Here is a 26,944-nt window from a genome sequence, read left to right as displayed (position 1 = left end):
CTCTGTGTGTGTGTGTGTGTGTGTGTGTGTGTGTGTGTGTGTGTGTGCAGATTCTGACAGAGCAGGTCTGTACTCAGGTGGTTCACAAACCCCACCCTGAGCCAGACTCCACGGTCAAGATCCAGAATCCCAGTGAGTACAAAAAGATTGGCGCCTGTCGTCTCCCTGTGTTCTTTGGTCTGCCAATGATGCGGTACTGTTTTAATGCCAGCAAACAAACAACAAAGACTCAATTAAGCAGCCGACAGTGCTGCCTTCTCCCACTTATTGATCTGCCTCTCACTCTCTTGTCCCTCACATTTTTCTCTCTCATTTAAAATACTTTTTACATATTTGCTAGTCTTGCGCTCTCATCTTGTTCTTCTTCCCCTTCCTCTCCCCATTCCTTGATTTTTACCTCCCACACAGTGATTCTAAAGGTAGTGGCCACCCTGTTGAAGAACTCCTCTCCCAGTGCTGAGCTGATGGAAGTCAGAAGACTCTTTCTCTCTGACATGATAAAACTTTTCAGCAACAGCCGCGAAAACCGGCGGTAAGAGCACACACATTGCATTTTTTCAGCTACGTGTCTTTTGCTTCTTACGATGATTGTTGTATCTTGATATTAAGCTCATGCTGCAGCTTCATACATTGTTTTCTGTTGTGTACCAGCTGCCTGCTGCAGTGCTCTGTGTGGCAGGACTGGATGTTCTCCCTTGGATACATAAACCCCAAGAACCCCGAGGAGCAGAAAATAACCGAGATGGTGTACAACATCTTCAGGATCCTGCTCTACCACGCTATTAAATACGAATGGGGAGGGTGGCGTGTCTGGGTTGACACCCTATCCATCGCACACTCCAAGGTGAGAGTAAGAAATGCACCTTAAGCATTAAGGAGCAAAGCCATCTCCTTACACTCAACATGTTGCATCAAACATGAAGAAATCAATTAATGAAGACATACCAAGAAGAAATACTAATTTCGGCATCCAGAAGATCCTCAATAGACTAGAATGCCATGCAGCCAAATTACATTTGGCATTTTTCAGGCATCAAATATCTTCTTTTTTTTTCAACCAAAACCCCCTCCTGATTCTCTCACTGTTGCAATCACTGTAACTGCTTAACGCAAAAAGTTAATTAATTAGTAAAGGTACGAGTAGAACTAGACAAGGAAGGTTGACGCAATAGCAAGGTCAATCACTACTTAATTCCATTGATGATTGCATATTATTAATCAATAATATACATTAGAATAAACTGGTAAAGGACTTTTCCTTTACGGCAGTATTATTCTTCTATTTAATTTCATTTTGCCTCTTTGTCTGAAGTAATTCTCCCTAAAAATACTCACTGATGTTGATACTAAAAAAGCTTTATTAATTTAAAAATAATGACGATTGTTTATCATACTTCGTTTTTTAGTGACCTGGAGTAACATGCTGACTTTTGATTCATCCTAGATATCATATTCAATAACTGTTCACTGGTCAGTTGTGGAAATTTAACTCGACAATTTTCTCATGGCAGTGTGAAAGCGAGGGGGCATTATAGATGATGGTGGAATAGCTCCGTTAGGCTAGTGTCCCAGTTGTGTCCATGCAGCCTTTGGAACGGATGATCTATGAGCCCCTTAAGGACTACCTGGTGAAGACATTATTGATGTGAGGGTGAACCATTGTCAGTGCTTGTGTTCTAATCACATAACCAATTACTTCCCCACCGTCTGTCACAGGTGACTTACGAAGCCCATAAAGAGTACTTGGCTAAGATGTACGAAGAGTACCAGCGCCAGGAGGAGGAAAACATGAAGAAGGGGAAGAAAGGCTCTGTGTCCACCATCTCCGGGCTTTCCGCTACGCCTGCCCCTGTCGTAAACGGCAACCTCGAGATTGATGACAACTCCCAGACACAGACACCTGAGAGCGAGGCCGAGTACAGCGAGGGGACTGGCGGGGACTCGCGCAACCTGCTCGCAGAGGGCGTCGTGAAGCGACCCAACGGAGAAGCCCTGACACCCGGCGAGCAGAGCGCTGGTCCTGGGGTGCGGGTGGAGGTCCACGACCTGCTGGTAGACATTAAAGCAGAGAAGGTGGAGGCCACAGAAGTTAAGTTGGATGACCTGGACTTGTCTCCAGAAGGCCTCGGTGGAGGCGTGGGTGGAGGCGTGGGGGGAGGAATAGAGAACGGACCTCTGGTTGAGGTGGATTCTCTTCTGGACAGTGCTTACTGCGCTGTAGTTCAAAATCTAAATGGAAACCTGGTGCCGAAAGATGACACGCCAGGCTCGGGGGTTGGGATGGGGTCAAGCCTGGGGCTTACGGGAGTCAGCCTGGAGGATGATGGGAACATGGGTCCGCTCATCACATTGGCTGACGAGAAGGACAGCGTCCCAAGCAACAACGGATTTCTCTTCAGCAAGGTAGGATGAGAAGATTATTGTCTCTGATTACTTAAAGTCTGACCTGTGGAGCCACATCTTCCCATGCTGACCTAAAGTATAATACCAACAATCAGTCTACTGCTTTCTGTCCATCTTAGACTTTTTCTAATGCCTTAATGTTCTTTAATTTTTGATTACCCTATTCATCACTTCCAGGTTGACGAGAAGCTGCTTCCAGCTCTGGCAGCCACAGACCCCCTTGTACTGCCGAGTACAGACCAGCCCACTCCATCCGGCCCAGTCCCGGCTCACTCCACCACCAGCGCCAGTGATGACCTTAGCCTGCTGGCCCACATGACGAGTTGCGGCTCTGATCTAACGCAGACCCAGAGCCACACTTCTGGGGAACTTCTAGAGGACGGGCCCTTCAAGATCCAAAGCCCTCTTGCTGATATCAGCTCTATTGCTCAGGCCGAGAGCCAAGCCCAGATCCAGGGAACATCGAGAGCAGATTACCCAGAGGGAGAGGGCATATCCGGGGCAGAGGGAGAGGCTGCGGGGCTTAAGACTGGGGGAGACACAGCCAGCACCACCTCTGATACAGAGAGGTCGGATGATGGGAAAGACAAGGACGCAAAGAAGATCCAAACTACTGCGACCACTCAGGTGTGTTTACGTGTGTACATGTGTCTGATTTATCTTGTTCACACAAGTCTGCAAGTAAGTTTCTAGGTTATTCAAATGTTCCTGATTGTGGGCTGCAACTGTGCATACTGCTAGACTGTAATGGTCTCAACGGTCGCAGCTATTGCCCATATTGTAAAAAGAGTATTTGTTTATTTATCAAAAAATATAAAGATACCTGGTTTTAATAGTCAGCTAACAAGTAAAAGATGTTGAAAAGAGAATAGAACAAAAGTACATATTGCATCATTCTGTTCACTTTCAACTGAAACCGAACACAAGCCTTCTTCTCCAACCTTAAGGCCACCGCTGCCCCGATGAGATTGCTGTGTGTGTGTATCGATTGGCAGAGTGGCTGCCCACACATGAACTAATTCTCTACTAAATTGGGGAATACAGAACACGAAGTCCCAGAGAGTCATCTGTAGTTTCTCTTATGAAATTTAATTTCATAACTGCATGCATGCCAAGTTTTATATTAGTATACAAGTAAGAGACGTACTGAAAGCTGGCTGACCAGGTCTTGGCCCCCACCATGTTGCAGGCCCTCCATGGTCGTACAGCAGCCCAGCTGGAGCGGGACCTACGCGTTGATCTGGGCTTCAGGGGCATGCCCATGACGGAGGAGCAGCGCCGGCAGTTCAGCCCCGGCCCGCGTACGACCATGTTCCGCATCCCAGAATTCAAGTGGTCTCCAATGCACCAGAGGTTGCTCACTGACCTGCTGTTCGCCCTGGAGACTGACGTGCATGTGTGGAGGAGGTGAGCTTAATAAGCTAATACTACTCGCACTCATGCCTGGTTTTCAGGGCTTCTGTATTGATCACACGTGTATTGAAAATGAAATTAGACTGAGGATATTCAGAAAGTGACATGTTACCTACGATGTCTCAATTTGTCCCAAACTGTATTTTTGTATCGTTCCGTCCAACTCTTATCTTCTATTTCAGCCACTCCACCAAGTCGGTTATGGATTTTGTGAACAGCAATGAGAACATCATCTTTGTCCACAACACGATCCACCTCATTTCTCAGATGGTGGACAACATCATCATCGCCTGTGGAGGCATCCTGCCTCTCCTGTCTGCTGCCACCTCCCCTTCTGTAAGTGGCTCTACTCTGCACCTCTGTGGTGGAAGGGAAAACTGCAGGTCAACAGCTGCCTCATAGGCCTGTAGCTCAGGCTTTAAACCCAAATACAGACTTCTAACAACCTGCTGAATCTGATCCCCCCCCCCCGAGCGCAGGGCAGCGTTTATCTTGCATGATTGAATAGGTTAAATCATTTGTTAAAGTAAGTAAAGTAAAATCATAACAGATCAAAAAATCTATTTTTGCCCAATAAATCTAAAAGGTTTGATTTTATACTTGCAAAAAGTTCTGTTTAGTTTGGCCTTGAATTTAAAAATGAGTAAACTAATTAAACTTTCACTATTATTTTCTGAATTCCTCTCATCTATCTACATTAAACTGCCTATCTAACACTTCTTGCGCACTATTTTAATCTTTATTTGAGGTTTGTTCTAATCCTTTAATTAACAATCTATTTCCTTTGATAGTTTGATAATCTATTTACTTTATTCATCTTTCCTTTTTTCTTTTCCTCTCTGTGTTACATGTATTCTGTGTATTTTCTTGTCTTTTTTGTCTCTGTTTTTGTCTGTTTTTGCATTTGTGCAGAGTTCTAAGAGTAGTGCCAACACTGTAAGTTGCAGTTTCTTCCTCTCTTTCTATTCTACTAATACTTTGTTCTGGTTTATTTACCATTGTGACTGACACTAAACCTTGCTTGTCTGGCATCCATAGTGTTTCTATTTGTTGTGCTTCTTTGCTGCTAATCAATACTCCCCCTTATACTGTTTGTATCTATTGACCTCACTGTCTCAGTGTATCTAGTTCTTAAAGTTATAGGAACTAGGTATACTGAACTAGATACACTTTGTATAGAGACGTACATTTAGTATAATATCCTAAAGTGGTTAGAATATTATACAGATAAGGGGGAAAGAAAAGTTAAAAGGCCGGATCGATAATCGGAAAAATATTAGAGTGAGAAGGTCTATTTAGAGGTGAAAATAGATGATTTATGAGAGAAAAAGCATGAGAGTTTTCCAGAAGTCCTCGGGGTTGCATCTGCTAAGCCTGTCCCATTTGTATCAACACTAAAGAAGGCAGGAGGAGCCGTACCCCAGAGGGGGTCAAAGGGAGAGGAGGTGACCCCTGTTCCTGGGGGAGGAGGCGCAGGGGGAGAGGTGCGTAAAGAACCTAAGACTCCCACCATCACCAGAAGAGCTAAGAGCACCAACCCAAGTCCCTCTGTCCTCACCTTGTGTGTCTGTTATTCCCCAAATGTCTGTGCTGACTTGCTCTGACGAGCCTCCAGATGCTTGCACTTTGTCGACTCTCCACGGCCCTGCACATCCTGCTTACTGAAGCAGAGACACAGCAAACCACACACTTGGTTTGCAAGTTTTAACCCCTGCTTTGCTGCCTTCACATTTACTGTCAATGTAGATATACTGAACATTTGATACTTTGGTTGGTGTCAACAAAAGGGGATTTTGTTTACTTTTCCATGAGATACGTTCTAGGCGAGCTTATTAGGTTAGTCTGTACACTGCTACTGTCACGATCCCACTGTTACCATTTCCTGTGTGTCATCAGGCTGTACTTCCTGTGTGCTGTGTAGAACACCTCATGTTGTCAGATTTCATCATATAAGTATGTATTTCACTTAAGCAGCATGATACTCAAGGTTGCTTTACCTGTTTGTTGGTACAACCAGCCATGTCCGTTGTGGTCATGCTCATGTAAGACATGATAATACCTTTTCTGAAGGATGCTTTTATGTAAAAAAAAAAAAGAAAAAAAGATGATACTACAGTATCTCACCACCTTTCTAAAAGCAGGGAAAGAGCATCCAGTTCATTGTGTTTACATGCTATGGTGTCAATAAATAACTGGCAAGCGTGTGTGTACTTATCCTCCCTTTTCCAGACGGAGTTGGAGAACATCGAGGCCACACAGGGCATGTCTTCAGAGACAGCGGTCACCTTCCTGTCTCGTCTCATGGCCATGGTGGACGTACTGGTGTTCGCCAGCTCTCTCAACTTCAGCGAGATTGAAGCAGAGAAGAACATGTCGTCAGGAGGGCTGATGAGGCAATGCCTCCGCCTGGGTGTGTTCTAGTTTGATGTATTTAGTTTGGCGTTAGACTCACAAACAGCTTCATGGACTTTTTTAAGTAGGGCTGCATCGAAAGTACCTCAAAGGAGCCAATAAATAATTTGCAAGGATTATACCCACTTGTTTCTTCTTAGAATAAATGCTATTATATGAAAAAAGCCAGCTCCAGTATGAAATACTTACAGGTTTCATCTCTCTGCGTCCATCAGTGTGCTGTGTGGCAGTGAGGAACTGTCTGGAGTGCAGGCAGAGACAGAGAGAACGAAGCTGCAAGTCCTCCTTAACCAGCAGCAAGTCACAGGACAGCCTCCACAGTGCCTCCACCACCGGCAAGGTACCACACACACACACTCAAATCAAATGCACAAAGCACTTTAAAACTGACACTGAAACATGCATATATGCATAGCGCACCACATTTGACATTCTGTCTCCCATATTTAGCAAGATCCGGACAGACTCCTGCAGGATGTAGACATCAATCGTCTTCGAGCTGTGGTTTTTAGAGATGTGGTAAGCACGTGTTTGTGTGTATTTTTAGTGTATACTGTGTGCGTACAAGTTTATTTTGTTTGTGTGTTGTCTTCACTGAATAAATGTGTGTGTGTTATTGTGCCGTAGGACGACAGTAAGCAGGCTCAGTTTCTGGCGCTGGCAGTCGTCTACTTTATCTCAGTTCTCATGGTATCGAAGTACCGGGACATTTTGGAACCCCAGCGAGAGATTGGCAGGTCCACCAGCCTATCAGGGAGAAGCATCCGCCACGAGATAAACTCCCCAACCAGTACAGGTGATTCTTGTTTTTCTTTGTGCAATATCCTCAACATTAGAGCGTAATCTTGGATGGGTTGGTGGTGACTCATCATTGCAGCATTTGTATCGTGAAAACAACAATACCTTTGTCAAGAATATGCGACAATTAGAGGATGTAAAATAGAAGGAAGAATAAAGATGGGTATTACTTGACAGAGAAATGAAGCTTACAAGCAGGAGAAAATAGCCAAGAATGAATAAAAACAGACAATATCTTGTGGAATTTCTTGGCAAGGCAGTTTACAAAAAGAAACACTATGTTTTGTGATTTTGTTCCAGAGCACCCATCCACAGCCTTCTCTGACCGTGACAAACAGACCCCCACCCCCGTGGACGACTCTCCACTGGCTTGCCTCCCCCACACAGACTCAGGCATCGGGGAGGAGGGCCATGTGGCCGGATCCCTGAACGGCTCAGAGATGGGCCTGGGGCTCGGCCTTGGCCTGGTGGGGAGAGAGACAGATAGAGACAGAGACATGGGGGGAGGAGGTGGGGTAGGAGGCACAGATCTGTTGTGTAGTCTGTCTGATGTTAGGAGGTCACAGGAGAGCCTTCTGGATTCTCCCCACAACCCCAACAGCCAAGCCCCGCCTTCGTCCATCTCCAGCATCAGCCAAACAAACAAAGGCATCAATGTTAAGGTTGGTGTGTGTGTGTGTGTGTGTGTGTGTGTGTGTGTGTGTGTGTGTGTGTGTGTCCCATTCAGACCTGGCTGTTTGTATCCAGAGACAATACATCAGGTCCAATTGATGTCCCATGTATCCTTGAACAATTTCAAATATGGTTTTATTGATCAAGCCACATCTGTATTTGTAGCTGTGTGGTTGATCACCTGAAGACAGATTTTAATGCCAGGTCTGAATAGGGTCAGTGTTTTTCCAGGAATGCAACATTCAGTGAGGTTGTACAGTCTAAAGTTATGTATCATGAAAACATGCCCACTGTTCTTACTCATATACAGGGTTCGTACAAAGTCTTGAAAGTTTGAATTAATGCTTAATTTGAACAGTTCTCTTTTCAAGGTTAGGAATATGCTTGAATTTCAATATAGTTATTGAAAAATGTTTGATTTTCATCACAATCACTCATGTAAAGCAAAACGTTTTTCATATTTGAAATGAAACAATCCTGTCCTCATATTACATAAAATATCAAATATACATTGATTGCTGTGGGTATAAAGGAATTCTATCAACTTTATTTTTCGCAATTGCATTTATAGCAACAACATATACTGTATATGAAGACAAAGAATTCAAGAGTCTGTACATTTTTGGTTTAGGTACTTTTGAAGTGCTTGTATTTTACTCTTTAAAAGCTGTATGAACCCTGCATATACATTCAGTTAAGAAAGTTAAAAAAAACAGCCAGAGATTTGTCATGCCGTTGGACTCCTCACAACTTGTGTCCTGTAGTCACCAGATGGGTTGTTCTCTCTGAAATGCAGGAGATCCTGAAGAGCTTGGTGGCGGCTCCAGTTGATGGTGGGGATTTGGGACAGGAGTCCGGGCCAACGCCCTATCACCCCGACCCTGCCCTGAAGACACACCCCATGCTGCCCATGCAGTTCCACTCCTTCGACAGGTTAGACCCAGTTAGTGTTTGACCTACGAGAGGCAGACAACCAAACAGCGATATCGGAGTCATTAGCAGCCTGACACATCCATCAATTAATCCATTTATCCAGCCAATACTGATCTTGTGGTGATGCGTTTTACTGTACGGCTATTTGTCAAATTGCTGATCATCAGTTTTGAAAAAACAATGGACACAGAAATCAATCAGTTGATTAGCATTTAGAAAATGACCTTCCCCTTTGGATGGTAACATTTACAAACACAATGTTCTTTACTTGCCAGCAGTCAAAAAATGCACAGATAAGAAAAAATAAAATGTGAAGTTTGCACAAAGACTTGTTAGTTTCTTGCGTTTACTGAGCGCTACATGTTTGTGGATAGACACGTTTATTTTGAGTATTCAATTTGAAAACAGAAAAACAATGTTTTTACGAGCAGTGACTACATTAATAAAACATGACTAAGACGCTGTTGATGTCATTATTACTTCTCATTGATGGACTGATTTTAGACTCTGTCTAAAAATCTTATAGGGAAAGAGGTATTGTTGCTAAATGATAAAGTAATAGGACATGACATGACATAAACAAAGTTGAAATTTTCCTCGCTTGTCCAAAAGTGTTAACATATAGTCTCCACTGAGTAATGACCTGTTTGTATCTTCTGTGCATCAGTTAGTCTCCTTGATCCTGCTCTGTGGCAGTCCTTGAGAGCTAAGCTATTGATTGAAGACAGTGTGCATAATAGATCACCAATGGCTCCATATCCATTTCCCAGATGTCCCCTGGATGTATTTGTCTAGCCCATGCAGACAGGCGTGATACATCTGGTTCATAGAAATGAATAGCAAATACGTAGTTACTAACAAACTGCATTTGTTAGTTCTTCTAAACAATTGCTGCTGTATGGCCACACTCCCTTAGATAGTTCCAAGCTTATATGTATGTATTTATTTGTGTCCCACCTCTTACAGGAGTGTAATGGTTCCAGTCAAAAAGCCACCACCTGGCAGCCTGTCAGTCAACACGGTGGGCACGCCCACTACTAGCGGAGCAGCTGCTGCCGGCAGCACACCCAACATTTTTGCATCTGCAACCGCAACACCCAAGAGCATGATCAACACTACAGGTGAGAGATATAGTTCACTTACAGTACAAAACACATATGCTGTTCACACCACGTCTAAATCTATATCTTTGGATATTGTTACCCATTTTTGCATCTACTGTGCATTTAAGGAGAGGCAGCAGACAGACACCCGCAGTATGACGAAGTTGTTTGTGTGAAAGGCCAATTCAAAGACCGCTCCATGAAGCAGAGAGTTACTTCTGGCATAAGAAAACTCTTTAACAGCCACAACAAACCAGAATAGACACAAACTGAACCAATTTTACCGGCACATGTTTTCATGGTTAGTTGTTGACTATTTCCAGATCAATGAAGTCGCAGACCGTACAGCAAGTGTTAAATATCTTGGCCATTGACAAAAAAAGTGAATTCGGTGAACTCTCTGATGCCAGACAAATGTACCCTTCAAGCATTTGATACTGCAACAATCAAACAAATATGGTATTAAATTAAAATAAATTGAGAACAAGACAAGAATGAAATACACATCAGCTGAGATGCAGATCAGTGCTGTTTCCATGCAGCGTCGTACTTAGCAGATTCATTGTATCATACATGCATAATGGAGAAGGAAGGGATTTGTTCCCCGGAGTGGATTCTGTATATTGATCAGAAAGCTATTTTCACGAACAGGGGCCATCACCGGAGGACAAGCAGCAGCAGCAGCAGCACGTCCAAATTGAATTTGGCCGCAACTGACCGGGACATTCATACATTTAGTTTATTGTTATCCTGCGCGATAATCTTGGTCACGCTTGATTCATGTTACAATAATGCTTGTCTTATTTGTCATCACCCTCCCTTCTCTCCTGTCCTGTCTAGGTGCCACAGACTCTGCCTCCTCTTCCTCCTCCTCCTCTTCGTCGTTTGTAAACGGTGCGACTAGTAAGAATTTGCCAGCGGTGCAGACGGTGGCACCCATGCCAGAAGACTCAATGGAGAATATGAGGTCAGAGCTCTAACACATGACAAAGCTCTTTATCGCTTCAACCATTCACTTTCCTGCCGCTCTTCTTTTTTTTTTCCTCCCTTTGGCTTTTTTGGTTTTTACGTTGATTTGTCCATTTTCTTGAGTGCCTGTCGTTTTCCCACTTCATTCCTGTCCCTCTTTCACTTCACACTTAGGTCTTCATCATTCCCAAAGTATTCTCACAAGCAGCTCACTCTCACAGTCATCACTGATATTATACAGCAGGGTTAGATTGGGGACAACTGGGGTGCACCCACATGCTTTTTGAGGCCACGGTAACAATACCTCAATTAATCACAATCACTTTTACATGAGAATGTCAGGTACAATGGAGATGCTGACATGTTAGACTAATTAACCACATTTTAAACCAAAAGACAAAACTTTAATTGCAAATTTGACAGTTGTACTGGGTGACAATTACTGGAAATCAAAAATCACACAAATGGCAGTTCCACATTGAGCTCTCAGCCATGAAAAGGATATTGGACTGATTCCAATATTGCTCTTTAAAGCTGATATCGACGAATAATAATAATATTCTTCTGAAAGATAGTAAAACTACTCTATCTGTGCTAACTGTCACATTCATATTTTCTGCACGCATACCACCCACACATGTCACTCAGTCTACACTATGGTGCTCTTCATCCCTGACATGACACTGTGTTTTAACGTCACAATAAGAATATACTGTAGAGTGTGAAAATATCAGCCGTCCCGCTGGATTACTTTTTTTGAAAACATGTAAATGAGATTGTCATAAACATAAACCTGTGTTTTAGTTGTGTTTCCATACCCTGTATAGACATCTGACACTCGCTAACAAAGAACAAGTTGATCTGCTATATGTTAATAATTAGGAAGTAGCATTACAATAAGAAATCATTCATAATTCCTTTGAAGCAGCTTGTACTGTAACATTTCTGTCAATGTGCTCTCTCTCCTTAGACATGTTAGACAGTTTGTAATGACGTGTGCAGTTAGTTACGTGCACACGCATGTGAGAGGGTGCGTGCGTGCGTGTGTGTTCTTTAATCAGTGTGTGTGTCTGTATGTGTGTGGTTTGTATTGCAGTGCCTATTGTGAGGTGGCGCAGTGTGCGCTGCGCAGCGGTCAGACGCCCCCTGAGCTCAAGTCTTTTAGCTCTCTGGCAGGCTTCCAGGCAGCTCCCCGAGATGCAGGACAGTGTTTTAGGCAAGGAGATACCCGTCCTCCCCCCATGCCCCACCCCTCCCCCCTCTGCCCCACCTCCACCACACACCCTCTGCTACGCCCAATCCACTACTAAATGTTCCCAGAATGCCATGGGAGGAAGGACAGACAATCTTTGCTTACAGCTTCAACAGTTAGCATCGCATCATATTTGTTTTACTTCTGGCATGGCTGTCTCCTCACACTAACTCCCAAACTCAAGATCAGACCTGAGTCAAACGGTCTTTGCAAATAACTTGTAGCAGCACTTGTTGCAAAATTATAGCAGTCCTGTTTTAACCTTCGTTGTACTTTTTTGCAAATGTCACCCATCTGCTACTCTGAGCATGCTTGAAGCAAAAATAAGAATTTGTAACCCAGTGACCCAGGTCTGTTTCAGAAGTTACATGCTTCTACGGCTCCATATCTTAGTCTGCTTGGCTGTATACTCTTCTTGCCTTACTTTCTCCATTTGTTAACTGAACATAGATCAGAGAAGTATTTTACTCTGCCCGTGCTCTACACTTGTGCACAAACAAAGGCACTTACATGCAGATGTGTAGCAAGTCAAGATAGAATTCATACAATATTTTTCTAGTGCAGTTTTAAAGTAAGGACACTTTTTTAGACGTTTTAGCTTTTACTGCACTTCCAGCTTCACCCATCCAACAATGTAGTTGATTAACGATTAGCCTGAAAACTATATAACCATCAACCTTTCCTTACTTATACTAACCCAGGCATAGTGCTTCCATACCAAACCATCATGACATACGCTTTAATTCTGTACATTTGAAGTGCCTTCTGTGTTCATTTCAGACATTTTTCTACTTCTCAGCTTGCCTTCTCCCGTCTCCTCTCCTGTGTAATTTGTGCTGTGCTTTCCCTCCTCCCGTTTTCTCACCTATCTCTACTCATTTCTATCTCGCTCCCTTCCTCACCTACTGTATATCCCCTGAGTTTTTCCTCACATGCTCTTCTGTATGTTGCTTTGTCTTATCTTCACTCCTATTCCCTTCATCTTTCTCTGACTTATTTCCGCCACAGTATCACCACCAAGCTCGAGCGCGCTCTGGAGAAAGTGGCGCCCCTGCTGAGGGAGATTTTTGTGGATTTTGCTCCCTTCCTGTCCAGGACGCTGCTGGGTAGCCATGGGCAGGAACTGCTCATAGAAGGTACAGGTGCTGTACACGGCTCCTTTTTTCTAACTGGCGTCTCTCTGTGGAGTCTTCCCATTCACTGTCCCTCACCGCGATCCTTGTGTATGAGAAAGACTTGAGAGAAAGTGAGCGGACGAGAGTGATGTGTTGCTGTGTGATTAGCTGAGAGTGAGTGAATGAGTGGGTGAGTGTCTTTGAGTTGGCTGCTTCACTCATCCGTCAAGCAGGTATGAAGTCAGTAATTACTACTATTTTCAAAACAGCTAGCTAGGCAATGACGCTCGTAAATCAGATTATTTAATTGTATTAATACTACTGGTATTACAGATTGTACTAAATGTGATGCTTCCTCCCTCTGCCCACCTGCTTCCTGGTGTCCTGTTTTTGTGATCCACTGTCTCAATGTTGATCTTTCCCTCTCCTCTCCTCCTGCTCGCTCTCCTCCCTTCCCCACTCTCTCCTTTCTCATCTTTCTCTCTACTGTTTGTTCCTGTCTTCTCTGTGGCATGCTTTTTTTATAAACCTGACTACGATTACTGTATACAATAGCAGAAGCCACTGACACTACAGTGTATTCTTTGATGATATTTTTGTGTCTCGCGGCAGTGAGTGTGTGTGTGTGTGTGTGTGTGTGTGTGTGTGTGTGTGTGTGTGTCAGAGAAAAAGGAAGAGAGGCTCCTGACTGTGCTGTATGTCTCTGTACTGCAGGTCTGGTGTGCATGAAGTCTAGCACGTCTGTGGTGGAGCTCGTAATGCTGCTCTGTTCTCAGGTTGGTAAACCTTCACCTCTCCTCCCTTAACTCTCTGTTTACCGTCCTCACACATATGATCCAATTTGCTCCTAAGCCTGAGCCTGACAAAGTCATCCTTCATTTATCTCATTTCTAACCCATTCTGAAAGCCTCCCTGTGTTTTTGGACCCATGATAATGGCTGAGTCGGCTGCACACGGGAAGCTATTGAGTTATGGACGTGCCCTGCGAGGCAGTGTTGACTATGTAATGAGCACATTGCAGATGTAATATAATATTGACTTTCTGTATATGCTATCATCACACCATAGTTTCCCCTCACCAATAGCAACGCCACAAAAATACTCTTCCATGTCAATCACATGCACATAAACTTTTCTGACTCGATTTTACTGATGAGAACTAAATCACATAAGCATCACAGCTTAATTAATGTTTTTGGGGTCGTTTATCTAACTTCCATTCAAAGCCAGTACCTTTATTTTCCGTAATAACACTTTAAAGACAATGTGACAACAGAGATGTACTTACCACTACAAAGCTTTCCCCTGATGGCGCAGGTGACCAGTCTTCTTTTTCTTTTACATTATGAAGTCGGTCTCCCAACTGTAGTCTGTTTCGTTGGCTGCCTCTAAGAGCTCTTCTCCTCAGAGGAGCCCCTCGGTCCTTTCCTTTTTCTCTTCAACTCGACTACTGTGGTCTCCACTTTATACTCTCTTACTGCTTCATCATCTACCATAGCATCACTGCTTTACTGGTCCAATTTCAGTGGAAACTGCTTTCATCTTCTACCACTCTCCACACTGCCCCGTCCTCTCACCACTCCCTCTCCTTTCTCCTCCCCTCCACTCTCCTGCCCGGCTGCTCGTCAGCATGTATAGTATTACCCCTGGCTCTGGCCTTGTCTTCCATTAGATGCCCAGGAGAGCAAACCCTAGCCCAGATATCGATCCTCTAGATGGGGCGGGTGTAACCTGAGATGGTCCCACATGTCCTTGAGAGCTAGTGGAGCTAATGGAGCTCTGATATTTTGAGGCTTTCAGCAACACTCTCATCCTGCTCAGAAGTCTCCCCTCTAATATGCACAGACACATTAAACACGTCCTCTTAGGCGGACGGGTGCATTAGAAAGCTCTTAAGATGTTTCTTCTTCCTTATTCTTTGCAGTTTTGTGCTAATGTACCTTTACAATAATGTTGGTATATGATGGGAATATATATTTCCTCTTATAAATATATTGTGAAACCGTTGACAAAGGGATTTTAATATATCGTGTATACCCACATAGCTCTGGTAACCATACACAGTTTTCATTCATTTCATGTTGCAAAATGATAAGCAGGATTGCTTTGTGGCAATATTGAATTCACAGAATTTTTGTGAGGAAGTCTCAGTTCCATATGACACACCCATACCCCCCACCATATTAATTCTGATGCATCCTCTACACTTAGGAGTGGCAAAACTCTATTCAAAAGAACGCTGGACTGGCCTTCATTGAGCTCATCAACGAGGGAAGGTAAAGTGATTTACACATTAACAACAACACTGTTATCAGCGCTTAGCAACTACAGGTGATGGGTCTGATAGAGACATGTGAGTTTAGTAGGAAGTCAAATCACTACAGTGCATATAAGTGTACATTTTAATTTGTCCAGGTATAATCACAGTGCCTGTTTTACTCCAAATTGTGTTGCACAACTCAAAAAAGATTAATATTCATCCAAAAAAAGGAAGCTACATTTAAAAACATCTGTTTACCCATACATACGTCAGCTTCAGCAGCAGATGGACAAGTCTTATTGGTGTCATTTAGAAAAGGTTGCCACATTGATGGAACCTTGCTTACATTCCGTTGAGAATTAGATTTTTTTTGTAACTGGAGGTGTTTCTATTGCCTGTCATGTTTGTCGCTCTCTTCAATCCCTCACCAGACTTCTGTGCCACGCCATGAAGGATCATATTGTTCGTGTTGCCAATGAAGCTGAGTTCATCCTGAACAGACAGAGGGCAGAGGATGTACACAAACATGCCGAATTTGAGGTAACGACATGATACATGTGATACATATGATGATATGTGCCTGCAGGTAAACAGTCACATGAAGTGTCTTAACGTGTAACGCTCATCGTTGTCACGGATTTTACCTCCCACTCTCCTGCAGTCTAACTGCGCCCAGTACGCTGCGGACCGGAGAGAGGAGGAGAGAATGTGCGATCACCTCATCAGCGCCGCCAAGCACAGAGATCATGTAACCGCAAACCAGCTGAAACAGAAGATCCTCAACATCCTGACCAATAAGCACGGAGCGTGGGGGACAATGTCACAGAGGTGAGGGGGAGATGCGTGGAACTTCATGTCAAATTATGGTCTGGGACATTTTAGAGATTGTTGTTCCTCGGGATGTCATTTGACAGCAGACGCTACGCCGGCTGAGTGCACATGGAGCACTTCTTGCATATAATGAGACAATGTCATCAGTATGTATAGGGATTATTAAGCGAGCACCGTCCATCACTATAACACATCACCACTGTAAATTATTCCTGTATTTGTGTAAAAGTAGGATCATTTACACCATAAATTCATGAACCCAGTAGAGTAGCATCAGCTTCACATCACAGACTGAGACAATCTTATTTCATATCCACATCGTGGGAATGATCAGTGCTGCAATATAGACTTTTATAAAACATGACATGTTCCGTGTAAAGCAGGCTTCATGAAGCAATCAGGTCTTATTTAACATAATTTATCGCACATCGACTTCAGCACACAGAGACAGCTGAATCCTAACACCGTTGCTGCCTAGTAGCTGTGTAGGACTGATCTCCTTATTTAGTGCACTCACAGACACACAGTAAATCAATCATTGCTTGTTATCCAGATCTGTCACCAGATTTGGGAAGGACATGTGATTTAATTTGAGAGCATGTGACATGCGGCATCTGAAGCCTGACTTCTTCATGTCACTGTTGATAAAGTAAATTGTTTGGCACAACGTGTATGCTTTTGATAAACACCTTTTGCATTCGGATGAAAAAAAGAAAGTTTAATTGCATCTGAAGTGCTCTGGCCTCGATTATATTTTTAACTTTTGTGTACATTCGCATATAATTCTCATTAATAATCTCAACCACACTTGCTTGTCTAAACCTGGCTTTTCATCAGTTTTCTTCATAAATCACCGTGGCTCTATAGATCTTTTTATTGCCATTGTGTTGCTACGAGAACAGCTTTGGTCCAAGTTTACTTCCTGGCGTTAGTCAGCTCTCAATAATATTTCATTTTATTGTAAGGAGGTGGCGCCAATCGCCAAATTTTATATGCATAAATCTGGGTTTAGCTAACGTTGGCCAACAATATCTGCATTCATTTGGAGATAAAACAGTTAACATTGGTAAGAAATGATCATTGTGAAGGTGTAAAAGAAACAGACGGGGCCGCTGCGGTGTTGGTGAATGTTACAGCCTCTCTAGCGTAATTGCTGTCATGACCTATGTGTGTGCTAGTTAATCATATTGATGACTTGCATGAAATTGAAGGCATTAGCATACGATCGAGTGCTAATTAAGAATACCTTCCTCTGACGGACCCTGTCGTTAAGTCCAGACAGTTGTAATCAGAGCCATTAATACATTTGTCAGGTTATATTTGCAGTCTGGTCAGCGATAATAGATTGGTCATGTAACATGATCATGTAATATCTTGAGTTGAGCTCTATGTAGCTGCAGGACAGAGCCGTGATCTGTTTGGATCCAATAACGAGGAAAACAACATTTAGATTAAAAAAACATCACATAATGTGTTGTGTTCTTTTTCAGTCAGAGGTGAAACAACACGGATATGGTGGGTTACACTGGGACAGGCCATGCTCGCCCCATTCACTTTAATAGAACTGGCACCAAAGAATGGTACCAATGCAAAATTATAATGCTGTCACGATGACGCAATGACCCTTCCTTCTTTAATAGTTTCCTTGTCAGCTAATGCATTACCCTACCTTTACCATTGCGACACAAACTACAAAAGGGGCGATTTCGATTTTATTTTTTTATTTACTTTAAGCCATTTATTTGTGTTTGCAGAGTTCAATTACCACCCTTTAACCCAATAAAGTGGAATCTTTTTTCACTGTACTCGATTTCAACTTCAGCTTCAACTCAAACTTTATTGTCCTTGAGGGAAAAGTCCCAAAATGCACACCTTGTTTGCCCCCCCACTAATGAAATTACTCGTCTGTGTTCCTTTTCTTTCATGTCTTCAGCCAATTACATGACTTCTGGCGTCTAGACTACTGGGAGGACGACCTGAGGAGGAGACGGAGATTTGTGCGAAATGCCTCTGGATCCACTCACGCCGATGTGTCACTCAAAGCTCTGGAGGAATACGGTCAGTAATGTGTACGAATGTAAACATAGTGTACTTGATCTTCTTTTTGCATACACTCAATCCTTACATACACAATTACAAACACACTCAAAACAGGTTCAGAAGAAGACGAGGAGGGGCTTAAGTCGAAGAAAACTTTCCGCAGCCAATCAGTGGTCACGCAGAACCCAGAGGCGGAGTTAATGCTGGAGGGAGACGATGACGCTGTCAGCCTGCTGCAGGAAAAAGAGATCGATAACCTTGCTGGTAAGATGCACTCGCATAAAGACACACACACACACACACACACAGTCACCATGCTACAGTACAAATGAACAGTAAACTGTCTATGACTCTTGTTTTTAGTACGTTTCCGTCCAAGACTTTTTACCTCCAAAGGCAAGTCATTTGAAAGTTCTGCAGCTGCACTAACCATCCAGCTGATTTATCTGACTCAAGAAAAATAAATCATAATTTACTAAAAACTGATGCAAACACTTTATTTAATCCAGTGGTTCCTCTCTGACTTCTGACCCACCTGGTGGTTTGTTTACAATAATACGTAAAGTAGAAGAAGCAAATAAATAATCAAGTTAACTAACATGAAATTACTCTTCTACAGAACGTGTGCTTATTAATTGTCTGTTGTGTGTGATGATTGCTGTTGTGTACCGTGAGCCTGTAGTAAAATACATATGTCTCCCCAGGCCCAGTGGTTCTGAGTACTCCAGCTCAGTTGGTGGCTCCAGTGGTGGTGGCTCGAGGCACTCTGTCCATCACTACTACTGAGATCTACTTTGAGGTGGATGAAGAGGACCCTACATTCAAGACGACTGACGCTAAAGTAAGTCAAGCTGTCGTCCTGTATTACAGAAAAAAAGTTTTTTTACTGTGTGCTTTTCACTCATTGATCCAATTCATTTGGGATTCATTTGTAGGTATGTCTTTATGTTAAAATGTCTTTTTCAATGGATGTCGAACCTCAACAGGTACTGGCCTACTCAGAGGGTCTGCATGGTAAATGGATGTTCAGTGAGATCCGAGCCGTGTTCTCCAGACGCTACCTGCTGCAGAATACCGGACTCGAGGTCTTCATGGCCAACAGAAGTAAGTCTGCAGTTTTCTTATTGGCATAAATAAAATATCTAGAAAAATGGTAAAACATTTTTAGAAATAGATATCCAATTGGTGTTTGAAATGTGTCTCATAGCAATAAGTATTGCGTAAAACATATAATGAAGAACATTAGAATAGCATCACTGCTATCCTAAGTATTATTACAGTGATTCTGTCCTTCTGTCTGCTACAGTGCAGATGAAGAGCACTAACACTGCCTGGGCTCTCGTCTTATATTGCATTGCAGCCACCCATACTAATGTCACCACTTTGAAGTATTGTATACGCTGTTCAACAGTAGTTGTCATGGTGAGTGATTATATCTATTGACTATACCTTGTCTCCTCCTCTCTCCAGCGTCTGTGATGTTTAACTTCCCTGACCAGGGCACAGTCAAACGGGTGGTCTACAGTCTCCCACGGGTTGGTGTTGGAACGAGTTACGGCCTGCCACAGGCCAGGTAGGTGCAGGGTATAATCAGCTGGTCCTCCACTATGGTGTATTAGAGAGGTATTTATTCCCGGTGTGATAGAAAGGAACTTCAATGTGTGTGTGTGTGTCCCAGGCGGATTTCCTTGGCCACCCCTCGTCAGCTCTTCAAGTCATCCAACATGACGCAGCGCTGGCAGAGGAGAGAAATCTCCAACTTTGAGTACCTCATGTTCCTCAACACGATTGCAGGTAAAGTCCACATTCAATCACATTTCAGGACGTTATTGTGGATCTTAGCCTCTAAACAATATATGAACAGTTAGTCTAATATAGCCATCTTTGTTCTCAGACCAAACCATATAATCATTTGAGAGAATGCTTCCTGTTTCCTTCATTGTCTCTCTTTCCACCGTTGTGATGTTGACATTTCCTGTGATGATTTTACTAATGTAACCTCATCTGGTTGCTCTGACGGTTCTTGTTGTTCTCTGTTGTTCAAAAATAACTGCACAGCCAGACATTTCTCTCCATGTGCATGAATAGATAAGCCAATGTATAAAAGTACTTCATTGAAGAGACCAAATAAAGAACCTGGAGGATTTGAATAAGATAAACCTTCTGTAGCTGCAGTTTGCATAACAACAGTCACCTGTGTGACCTGTTAATACATTAAAGCAGCCATAATGACAATCGACCAGTTGGTAAGGAATTGAAAATAGTTACTGCAGCTAAATAAAACAATATGTCACAATATATTTTGATATATGTATGTAATAGAAACACAGAAGGAGCTTCAAATACACATCTGCTGTAGATGAATGGCAACCACTGATAACCTAAACATATGCTTGACATGTAGCAGTTTGTCAACAGCCTGTGCTTTTACGCCTCTCCCTGTTGGGAATGTCTTTTATCACACGAACATAAAACCTTGGTCCGTGTAATTGTAACACCAGTCTAGCACTTAATCTTTGCTCGCATCAAGAAGTTAGTCTCATTAATTAAACGTTTCAGCCTTCTTTGTGAGGCGTGGAGGTTTTGAAGCCGGAAAATTGATAGCAAAAGTTTTTATGTTGCAGTTTACAGTACGCATATTGTAGCATGTATTAAAGTTACTGAGAGGAACTTTTAACCGGTTATGAAACTCAAATGTGTTTATCAATTTAATACTGATGACTTTATATCACCAGCATTAGAAAACAAGACCATAAGAGTGAGAATTGGCTATATATATGTATAGTTATTCTTAATGTTTGTCATCGTTGCCACCGGGTCGGATTACGCATGAAATCAGATGTAATCATGCAGGTTCACCAGAAAGTCTTTCAGCTCAGACTCCAGCAGGGGGATCACACCAAAATGTGTCAGTGTAAAACCCAAACTAATGTAGTAATGCACAGAACAATACTAACGCTGTTGTCATATGGGACCATCTTGTGACACAGCTATAATGGAATAATGTTTTTTTTTGTTCCTTCTTCCTTCCATCTTTTGTCTCTGCAGGGAGGACTTATAATGATTTGAACCAGTACCCCATCTTCCCCTGGGTCTTGACCAACTTTGATTCAGAGGAGCTCGACCTCACTCTACCTGGCAACTTCAGAGACCTCTCCAAGGTTAGAGCCCTCTGACATACAGCACTTTTTCCAATGAATTTCACGTATGCTACAAAGAAGATGCTGTAAACCCAAACAGAGGGTAAAAGTCAAATCGAAGCCACGTAATAACACCATGGATTCCTCCTTGCCTCCCCTCGTCCTACAGATATGTGTTGACTGTTTTAAAGAATAATATATGACATGCTTTCTGAAACCAATGTATAATTTTTTTTTTTGTGTCATCAAACCAATTATTTCTCTCTTGTTTCCTCCAGCCAATCGGTGCCCTGAATCCCAAGCGAGCAGCGTTTTATGCAGAACGCTACGAGACGTGGGATGACGACAGCACGCCTCCTCACCACTATACAACCCTGTACTCCACTGCTCATTCAACCCTGATGTGGATGCTCAGAATAGTAAGCACCGGCTGAACTTCACACACTTACAGACTTTAGCCTTCAGAGAGCCGCTTGAGCACACGGCAGAGACCCAAGGCTTCTGTATTAAATGGATTTGTCTATGTGTGTGTCTGCAGGAGCCCTTTACAACGTTTTTCCTCAACGCTAACGATAACAAGTTCGACAATCCGGAAAGAGCCTTCTCTGGCATCGGCTGCTCGTGGAGGAACTGCCAGAGGGACACGGCTGATGTCAAGGTAACTATTCCTGATGGGTTGAAGGAACGTCCTACTGAAGCGACAAGTTAAGATTAGTGCAAACCACTTAAGCATAGAGACAAACAACTGAAAACACAATAACAGGAAGCACCGAAAGTAGTTTCTTTCAGCTAAGTAGGTAAAAACCTAGTTTTAATTTGAAGAGATCTAAATGTATGAGGAGTGAAGACATTCACATATTGTCTAATGCCCTGGATCTCATCCTAAAGGGTCAGAAATTGAGTGTTGTAAAATCTACTTACTTCAGCATAGTAATACTTTTGTTGTAATTTAAAATGTGTTTCTGCCGCGTCCATCAGGAGCTGATCCCAGAGTTCTACTACTTGCCTGAGATGTTCGTTAACAGCAATGAGTACGAGCTCGGGGTGCGTGATGATGGAGTTTCTGCGTGTGACGTGGAGCTTCCCGCCTGGGCCAAGAAACCTGAAGACTTTGTCCGCATTAACCGGATGGTGAGAGACAAAGTCTCTTCTCGAATATGAAAAAGCTAAAAGAAAAGTTTGATCCTTCTGTTTATGTCTCCTCGAGACACACTGAACATATTCTTGACCCTCTGTCTTCCTCTCTCTGCACCTGTTACTTCAACCAGGCGTTGGAGAGCGAGTTTGTGTCGTGCCAGCTTCACCAGTGGATCGATCTAATATTTGGCTACAAGCAACGAGGGCCAGAAGCAGTACGATCTCTCAACGTGTTCAACTTCTTGTCCTATGAGGGAGCAATCAACCTAGACAATGCAGATGCTGCGCAACGTGAGGTTGGTGTCTATGACAACACATCGACAATGCATGCAGAAATCTCCCGTGATTCTCCGTGATAGAGAGTGCTGTCTTCTCATGTCGTCGCATCCGATCGATGAAAAATGTAAAGCTCTGAGATGAATAGTTTCCAGATGATTCCTCTTCCTCTCCTCTGTTAACCCCGTCTCTGTTCCTCCGACTGTAGGTGGTTGAGTGCCAGATTCAGGCGTGTGGTCAGATCCCCTCCCAGCTGCTGATCGAGCCACACCCACCTCGCTCCTCCGCTATGCACCTGGTGAGAATACCTTGACGTATATGCTTTAAAAAAAATAAACTCACATATTCGAGCTCAGCTGCAGACCTACTGAAAAACACAACAGAAATATACAGACCTATTTGTTGCATGTTCCCTAAGTCAATGTTATTCCATTGAGAGGTTGTTATTGAGAAAATGTTCACTTTGGGAACAGGAAGAGAGTTTATCCACAACCTCTCTCATTTGTAGAGGCAGGTTGAGGTTTATTTTTCATATTCATAGCACATCTTATCCCTATGTACCAATTTAGAGGTTTTATTACATACAAGTGTATGTAATTATGCTTTTCTTAAAGCAAGTTCTGCCCTGCTTTTAGCCTCTCTGTCCTCCCTGCTACCCTCAGCAGAACAAGGCCTCAGTGTCTTCAGATCAAAGCCATCCATGTCAACCCAAACCTGTCAGTCCTCTGAACCCCCGAGCCAACCAGTGCCTCCACCTCCTCTCCTCTAGGCCTAGAGCCCCCCTCAGTGTGTGTACCTGCTCTGACCCTGTGCTCCCACTAATCTACCGTCTCCCTTCCTTCCCTCCCTCCGTCACATCTGTTCTGTCTCTCCCTCTACCTCCGTCTCCATTGCCCTCCTCCTCTCTCCCCCGAACCTTCCCTCCCCGCTCTGCCCTCCTCTTCCTCTCTGTCCCTCTCTCTTTCTCTGTCTGTCTCACCAGTGTTTCCTTCCACAGAGCCCACTGATGTTTAAGGATCAGATGCAGCAGGACGTCATCATGGTGCTCAAGTTCCCCTCCAACTCCCCCGTCACTCACGTCGCAGCCAACACGCTTCCCCACCTCAGCATACCAGCAGCTGTCACCGTCACATGTAGCCGGCTGTTTGCCGTCAACCGCTGGCACAACACAGTCGGTGAGTGCATGACAGAAATAATCATCTGGAAAGAACAAAGCATATTTATCAAGGAAAAATACCAAACACATGCTGCTTCCATGACCAATGCAATTTAACGACATCACTTTAGGCTCTGAGAAATTGTAATGAGCATTTTTCACATTTGTGTGACATTTTATTGAATGAATAATTAAAGGAATAATCAGAAATATATTCATATCAATCACATAATTAAAATATTGTCAATAGCTATGAAATGAAGACCGTGGGAGCCTGTAGTGAGATGTTAGTTCATTTCAGTGGTAGTTATAGAGCCAATTTATTATTATTATTGTATTATATTAGTGTTTAATCTTATTTTATCCACATGTTGACATGGAAATATTAGTTAATCAAATCCTCAATTAACCTTTAATAACTTCATTAGCACAGTGGAGTAGGTTTAATGAACTGTGGTAATGTAATTATGGAGTCATAAGGCAGCTCAAGTGACTTTTGTTATTGAGGCTCTTAGTTGTTTTTTTTACATAAGCCTGCATCAGTGCTTTCATCAGAGAGCCCTCGACCAGGGGATTATGTGAGAGGTTGCAGTTGAGTATTTATCCTCCTCCGTTTTATGATGTGTGCATGTGTGACTCTCTGTAATGTTTGACCCTTATATCCTTCAGGCCTCCGTGGAGCTCCAGGATACTCCCTAGAGCAGGCTCATCATCTACCCATTGAGATGGACCCTCTTATAGGTCAGTGCACAAACATCTCCACAGCAGATTTAATTAGTTTTACATTATGCTAACATTAAGGACACAAGTAATGGGACTTAAGTCAATACATCTCATGATACAGTGGGCATTTATGTGCATATATTGCAGAGACGCAGGCTGCAAAACTAACTGAGTGGTGAAATATCAGGAAAGGTTGGGAGTTAGCTTGTAGCTTGTGAACCATATTGCCTTCGTATGCCCTTATTAACCTACTGACATCTTTGTCCTCCCATGTAGCAAACAACTCAGGCGTGAACAAGCGTCAGATCACTGACCTTGTGGACCAGAGCATCCAAATCAACACGCACTGTTTTGTGGTTACTGCCGACAACCGCTACATCCTGGTCTGCGGCTTCTGGGACAAGAGCTTCCGTGTTTACTCCACTGAAACTGGTAAGTTTTCTGTTGTTAATGAGACACGTTGAGCATTGAGTACAGTAAAAATGTACTTTTAGCTTGCAGTTTGTTTTTTTCCCTCCTTATTAACGCTGTGATTTGTGATTCTGTCAGAGGTCCTAGTTTGAAAGTGGATCATGAAGAGTCATGCATTTGCAATTTTATTTAGATTTGTGTTTGGATTTGTTAATCTAGGAGATATTTAGATATTTAACACTCTTTTTTTTTTACGCTGCTCGGCATACAGTACATTTCTGTATTTATCGGTCCAGAGATATTAGTGACACCCTGGTCACTAACCTGCTTGTTTAACTTCGGCATCTTCCTCCTTCCTCTCCACAGGAAAACTGACCCAGATAGTTTTTGGCCACTGGGATGTCGTGACGTGTCTGGCCAGATCAGAGTCCTACATCGGCGGAGACTGCTACATCGTGTCAGGCTCCAGGGATGCCACTCTTCTTCTGTGGTACTGGAGTGGACGACACCACATTATTGGGGACAACCCTAACAACAGTGAGTGGTGACATGGTGGAAACAACATGTGTGAATGTTTGCCTCAGTTCCTAGTTCATAAATGAGTTCAGAAAACAAAACAACAGCTCCCAGAGGTTTATGGTGACTCTAATTTAGTTGTTTCTTCCAGGTGACTATCCCGCTCCCAGGGCAGTACTTACAGGACACGACCACGAGGTGGTGTGTGTGTCTGTCTGTGCAGAGCTAGGATTGGTCATCAGTGGGGCTAAAGGTTTGTGTGTCTTCATACGTATGTCTGTGCCTAAGAGGAATTACAATGTAGCATTTTATGTTTTTCACAAAGTTTTCAGAATTTGAGCTGATATTTCAAAACAAATAGATTGATAACTGACCTCAGAACATTTGGGCTAACATGTGCAACTAAAATAAAATATTCTTCTCTATCTTGCTTCGGTCTCGTTCCTCAGAGGGCCCGTGCCTGGTCCACACCATCACAGGGGACCTGCTTAGGGCCCTGGAGGGGCCAGAGCTGTGTCAGCGGCCTCGCCTCATCTCAGTGTCCAGCGAGGGCCACTGCATCATCTACTATGAGAGAGGCCGCTTCTGCAACTTCAGCATAAATGGAAAACTGCTGGCACAAATGGAGGTCAACGATTCCACACGGGTAAGGCTGTCGGAGTTAATACTGTAATATTCTTTGTGGTATATTCATGCATGAATAAATGGTAACTGGACTCTTCCGACCACTCAAAGAGCTTTACGCTACATCAATATTAACCCGTTCACATGCAGACATTCATACAATGTGCTAGCCTCGGGGTTTGAGGTTTAGCATCTTGCCCAAGGGCACTTCAACATGCAGAGTGTCGAGGCCATGGATCGACCGCCGATCTTCCGATTGATTAGTGGACGACCTACTGAGCCACAGCCGCCACATACTTAAATTATACCCATATTTACTCATAAACAATGCAATATACATTTGTACAACACACCGGAGCCCTTGAGCCTCCATTGACTGCTCTCTCTTTTTTTTTTCCGCCTCCAGGCGATCCTGTTGAGCAGCGACGGACAGAACTTGGTGACAGGAGGTGATAATGGAGTTGTGGAAGTGTGGCAGGCATGCGACTTCAAACAGCTTTACATCTATCCAGGCTGTGACGCAGGCATCCGTGCCATGGACCTCTCCCATGACCAGAGGTAAAACAGACAGGGTGCCACTCGGACAGAGAGGAGAAGAAGCAGACAGTGTGACCTTTTTTTGAAAAGAGTACTGTTGTAGGCAACAATGGCGCTGTTATGTAACCCAAATCTCAGAGGATGTCCCAGGCCCAGGGAAATGTACAATACAAAAGAAGTATTTTATGTGTATAGTTTGGTTTGCAGATGTGATGTTCTGTGT

At 43.3% G+C, this 26,944-nt stretch overlaps 1 protein-coding gene across 1 annotated transcript in view; it reads left to right on the top strand.

Moving 5' to 3' along the window:
• The window catches only part of nbeaa (neurobeachin a), an 82,622-nt gene that overhangs the window by 53,915 nt on the left and 1,763 nt on the right, over positions 1 to 26,944 (top strand). The window contains exons 18-59 of the mRNA XM_031872573.1: positions 12 to 132; positions 409 to 532; positions 652 to 844; positions 1,717 to 2,403; positions 2,581 to 3,030; positions 3,593 to 3,810; positions 3,999 to 4,152; positions 4,729 to 4,752; positions 5,217 to 5,300; positions 6,046 to 6,226; positions 6,444 to 6,568; positions 6,679 to 6,747; positions 6,856 to 7,024; positions 7,327 to 7,688; positions 8,495 to 8,631; positions 9,598 to 9,752; positions 10,575 to 10,701; positions 11,800 to 11,919; positions 12,964 to 13,091; positions 13,785 to 13,846; positions 15,282 to 15,346; positions 15,762 to 15,870; positions 15,992 to 16,158; positions 18,095 to 18,219; positions 18,316 to 18,465; positions 18,906 to 19,042; positions 19,188 to 19,305; positions 19,672 to 19,774; positions 19,880 to 19,995; positions 21,250 to 21,362; positions 21,620 to 21,760; positions 21,880 to 21,999; positions 22,320 to 22,472; positions 22,610 to 22,774; positions 22,963 to 23,052; positions 23,737 to 23,929; positions 24,580 to 24,651; positions 24,910 to 25,065; positions 25,411 to 25,581; positions 25,712 to 25,813; positions 26,010 to 26,206; positions 26,591 to 26,742. Of these exons, the coding sequence (XP_031728433.1) occupies positions 12 to 132; positions 409 to 532; positions 652 to 844; positions 1,717 to 2,403; positions 2,581 to 3,030; positions 3,593 to 3,810; positions 3,999 to 4,152; positions 4,729 to 4,752; positions 5,217 to 5,300; positions 6,046 to 6,226; positions 6,444 to 6,568; positions 6,679 to 6,747; positions 6,856 to 7,024; positions 7,327 to 7,688; positions 8,495 to 8,631; positions 9,598 to 9,752; positions 10,575 to 10,701; positions 11,800 to 11,919; positions 12,964 to 13,091; positions 13,785 to 13,846; positions 15,282 to 15,346; positions 15,762 to 15,870; positions 15,992 to 16,158; positions 18,095 to 18,219; positions 18,316 to 18,465; positions 18,906 to 19,042; positions 19,188 to 19,305; positions 19,672 to 19,774; positions 19,880 to 19,995; positions 21,250 to 21,362; positions 21,620 to 21,760; positions 21,880 to 21,999; positions 22,320 to 22,472; positions 22,610 to 22,774; positions 22,963 to 23,052; positions 23,737 to 23,929; positions 24,580 to 24,651; positions 24,910 to 25,065; positions 25,411 to 25,581; positions 25,712 to 25,813; positions 26,010 to 26,206; positions 26,591 to 26,742 (6,605 nt within the window). The remainder of the gene's footprint in view (positions 1 to 11; positions 133 to 408; positions 533 to 651; positions 845 to 1,716; positions 2,404 to 2,580; positions 3,031 to 3,592; positions 3,811 to 3,998; positions 4,153 to 4,728; positions 4,753 to 5,216; positions 5,301 to 6,045; positions 6,227 to 6,443; positions 6,569 to 6,678; positions 6,748 to 6,855; positions 7,025 to 7,326; positions 7,689 to 8,494; positions 8,632 to 9,597; positions 9,753 to 10,574; positions 10,702 to 11,799; positions 11,920 to 12,963; positions 13,092 to 13,784; positions 13,847 to 15,281; positions 15,347 to 15,761; positions 15,871 to 15,991; positions 16,159 to 18,094; positions 18,220 to 18,315; positions 18,466 to 18,905; positions 19,043 to 19,187; positions 19,306 to 19,671; positions 19,775 to 19,879; positions 19,996 to 21,249; positions 21,363 to 21,619; positions 21,761 to 21,879; positions 22,000 to 22,319; positions 22,473 to 22,609; positions 22,775 to 22,962; positions 23,053 to 23,736; positions 23,930 to 24,579; positions 24,652 to 24,909; positions 25,066 to 25,410; positions 25,582 to 25,711; positions 25,814 to 26,009; positions 26,207 to 26,590; positions 26,743 to 26,944) is intronic.

Source organism: Anarrhichthys ocellatus, unplaced genomic scaffold, assembly GCF_004355925.1.
Source record: "Anarrhichthys ocellatus isolate YVR2014 unplaced genomic scaffold, GSC_Weel_1.0 scaffold65, whole genome shotgun sequence".
Lineage (NCBI taxonomy): Eukaryota > Metazoa > Chordata > Actinopteri > Perciformes > Anarhichadidae > Anarrhichthys > Anarrhichthys ocellatus.
This window is presented reverse-complemented; position numbering and strand designations above follow the sequence as displayed.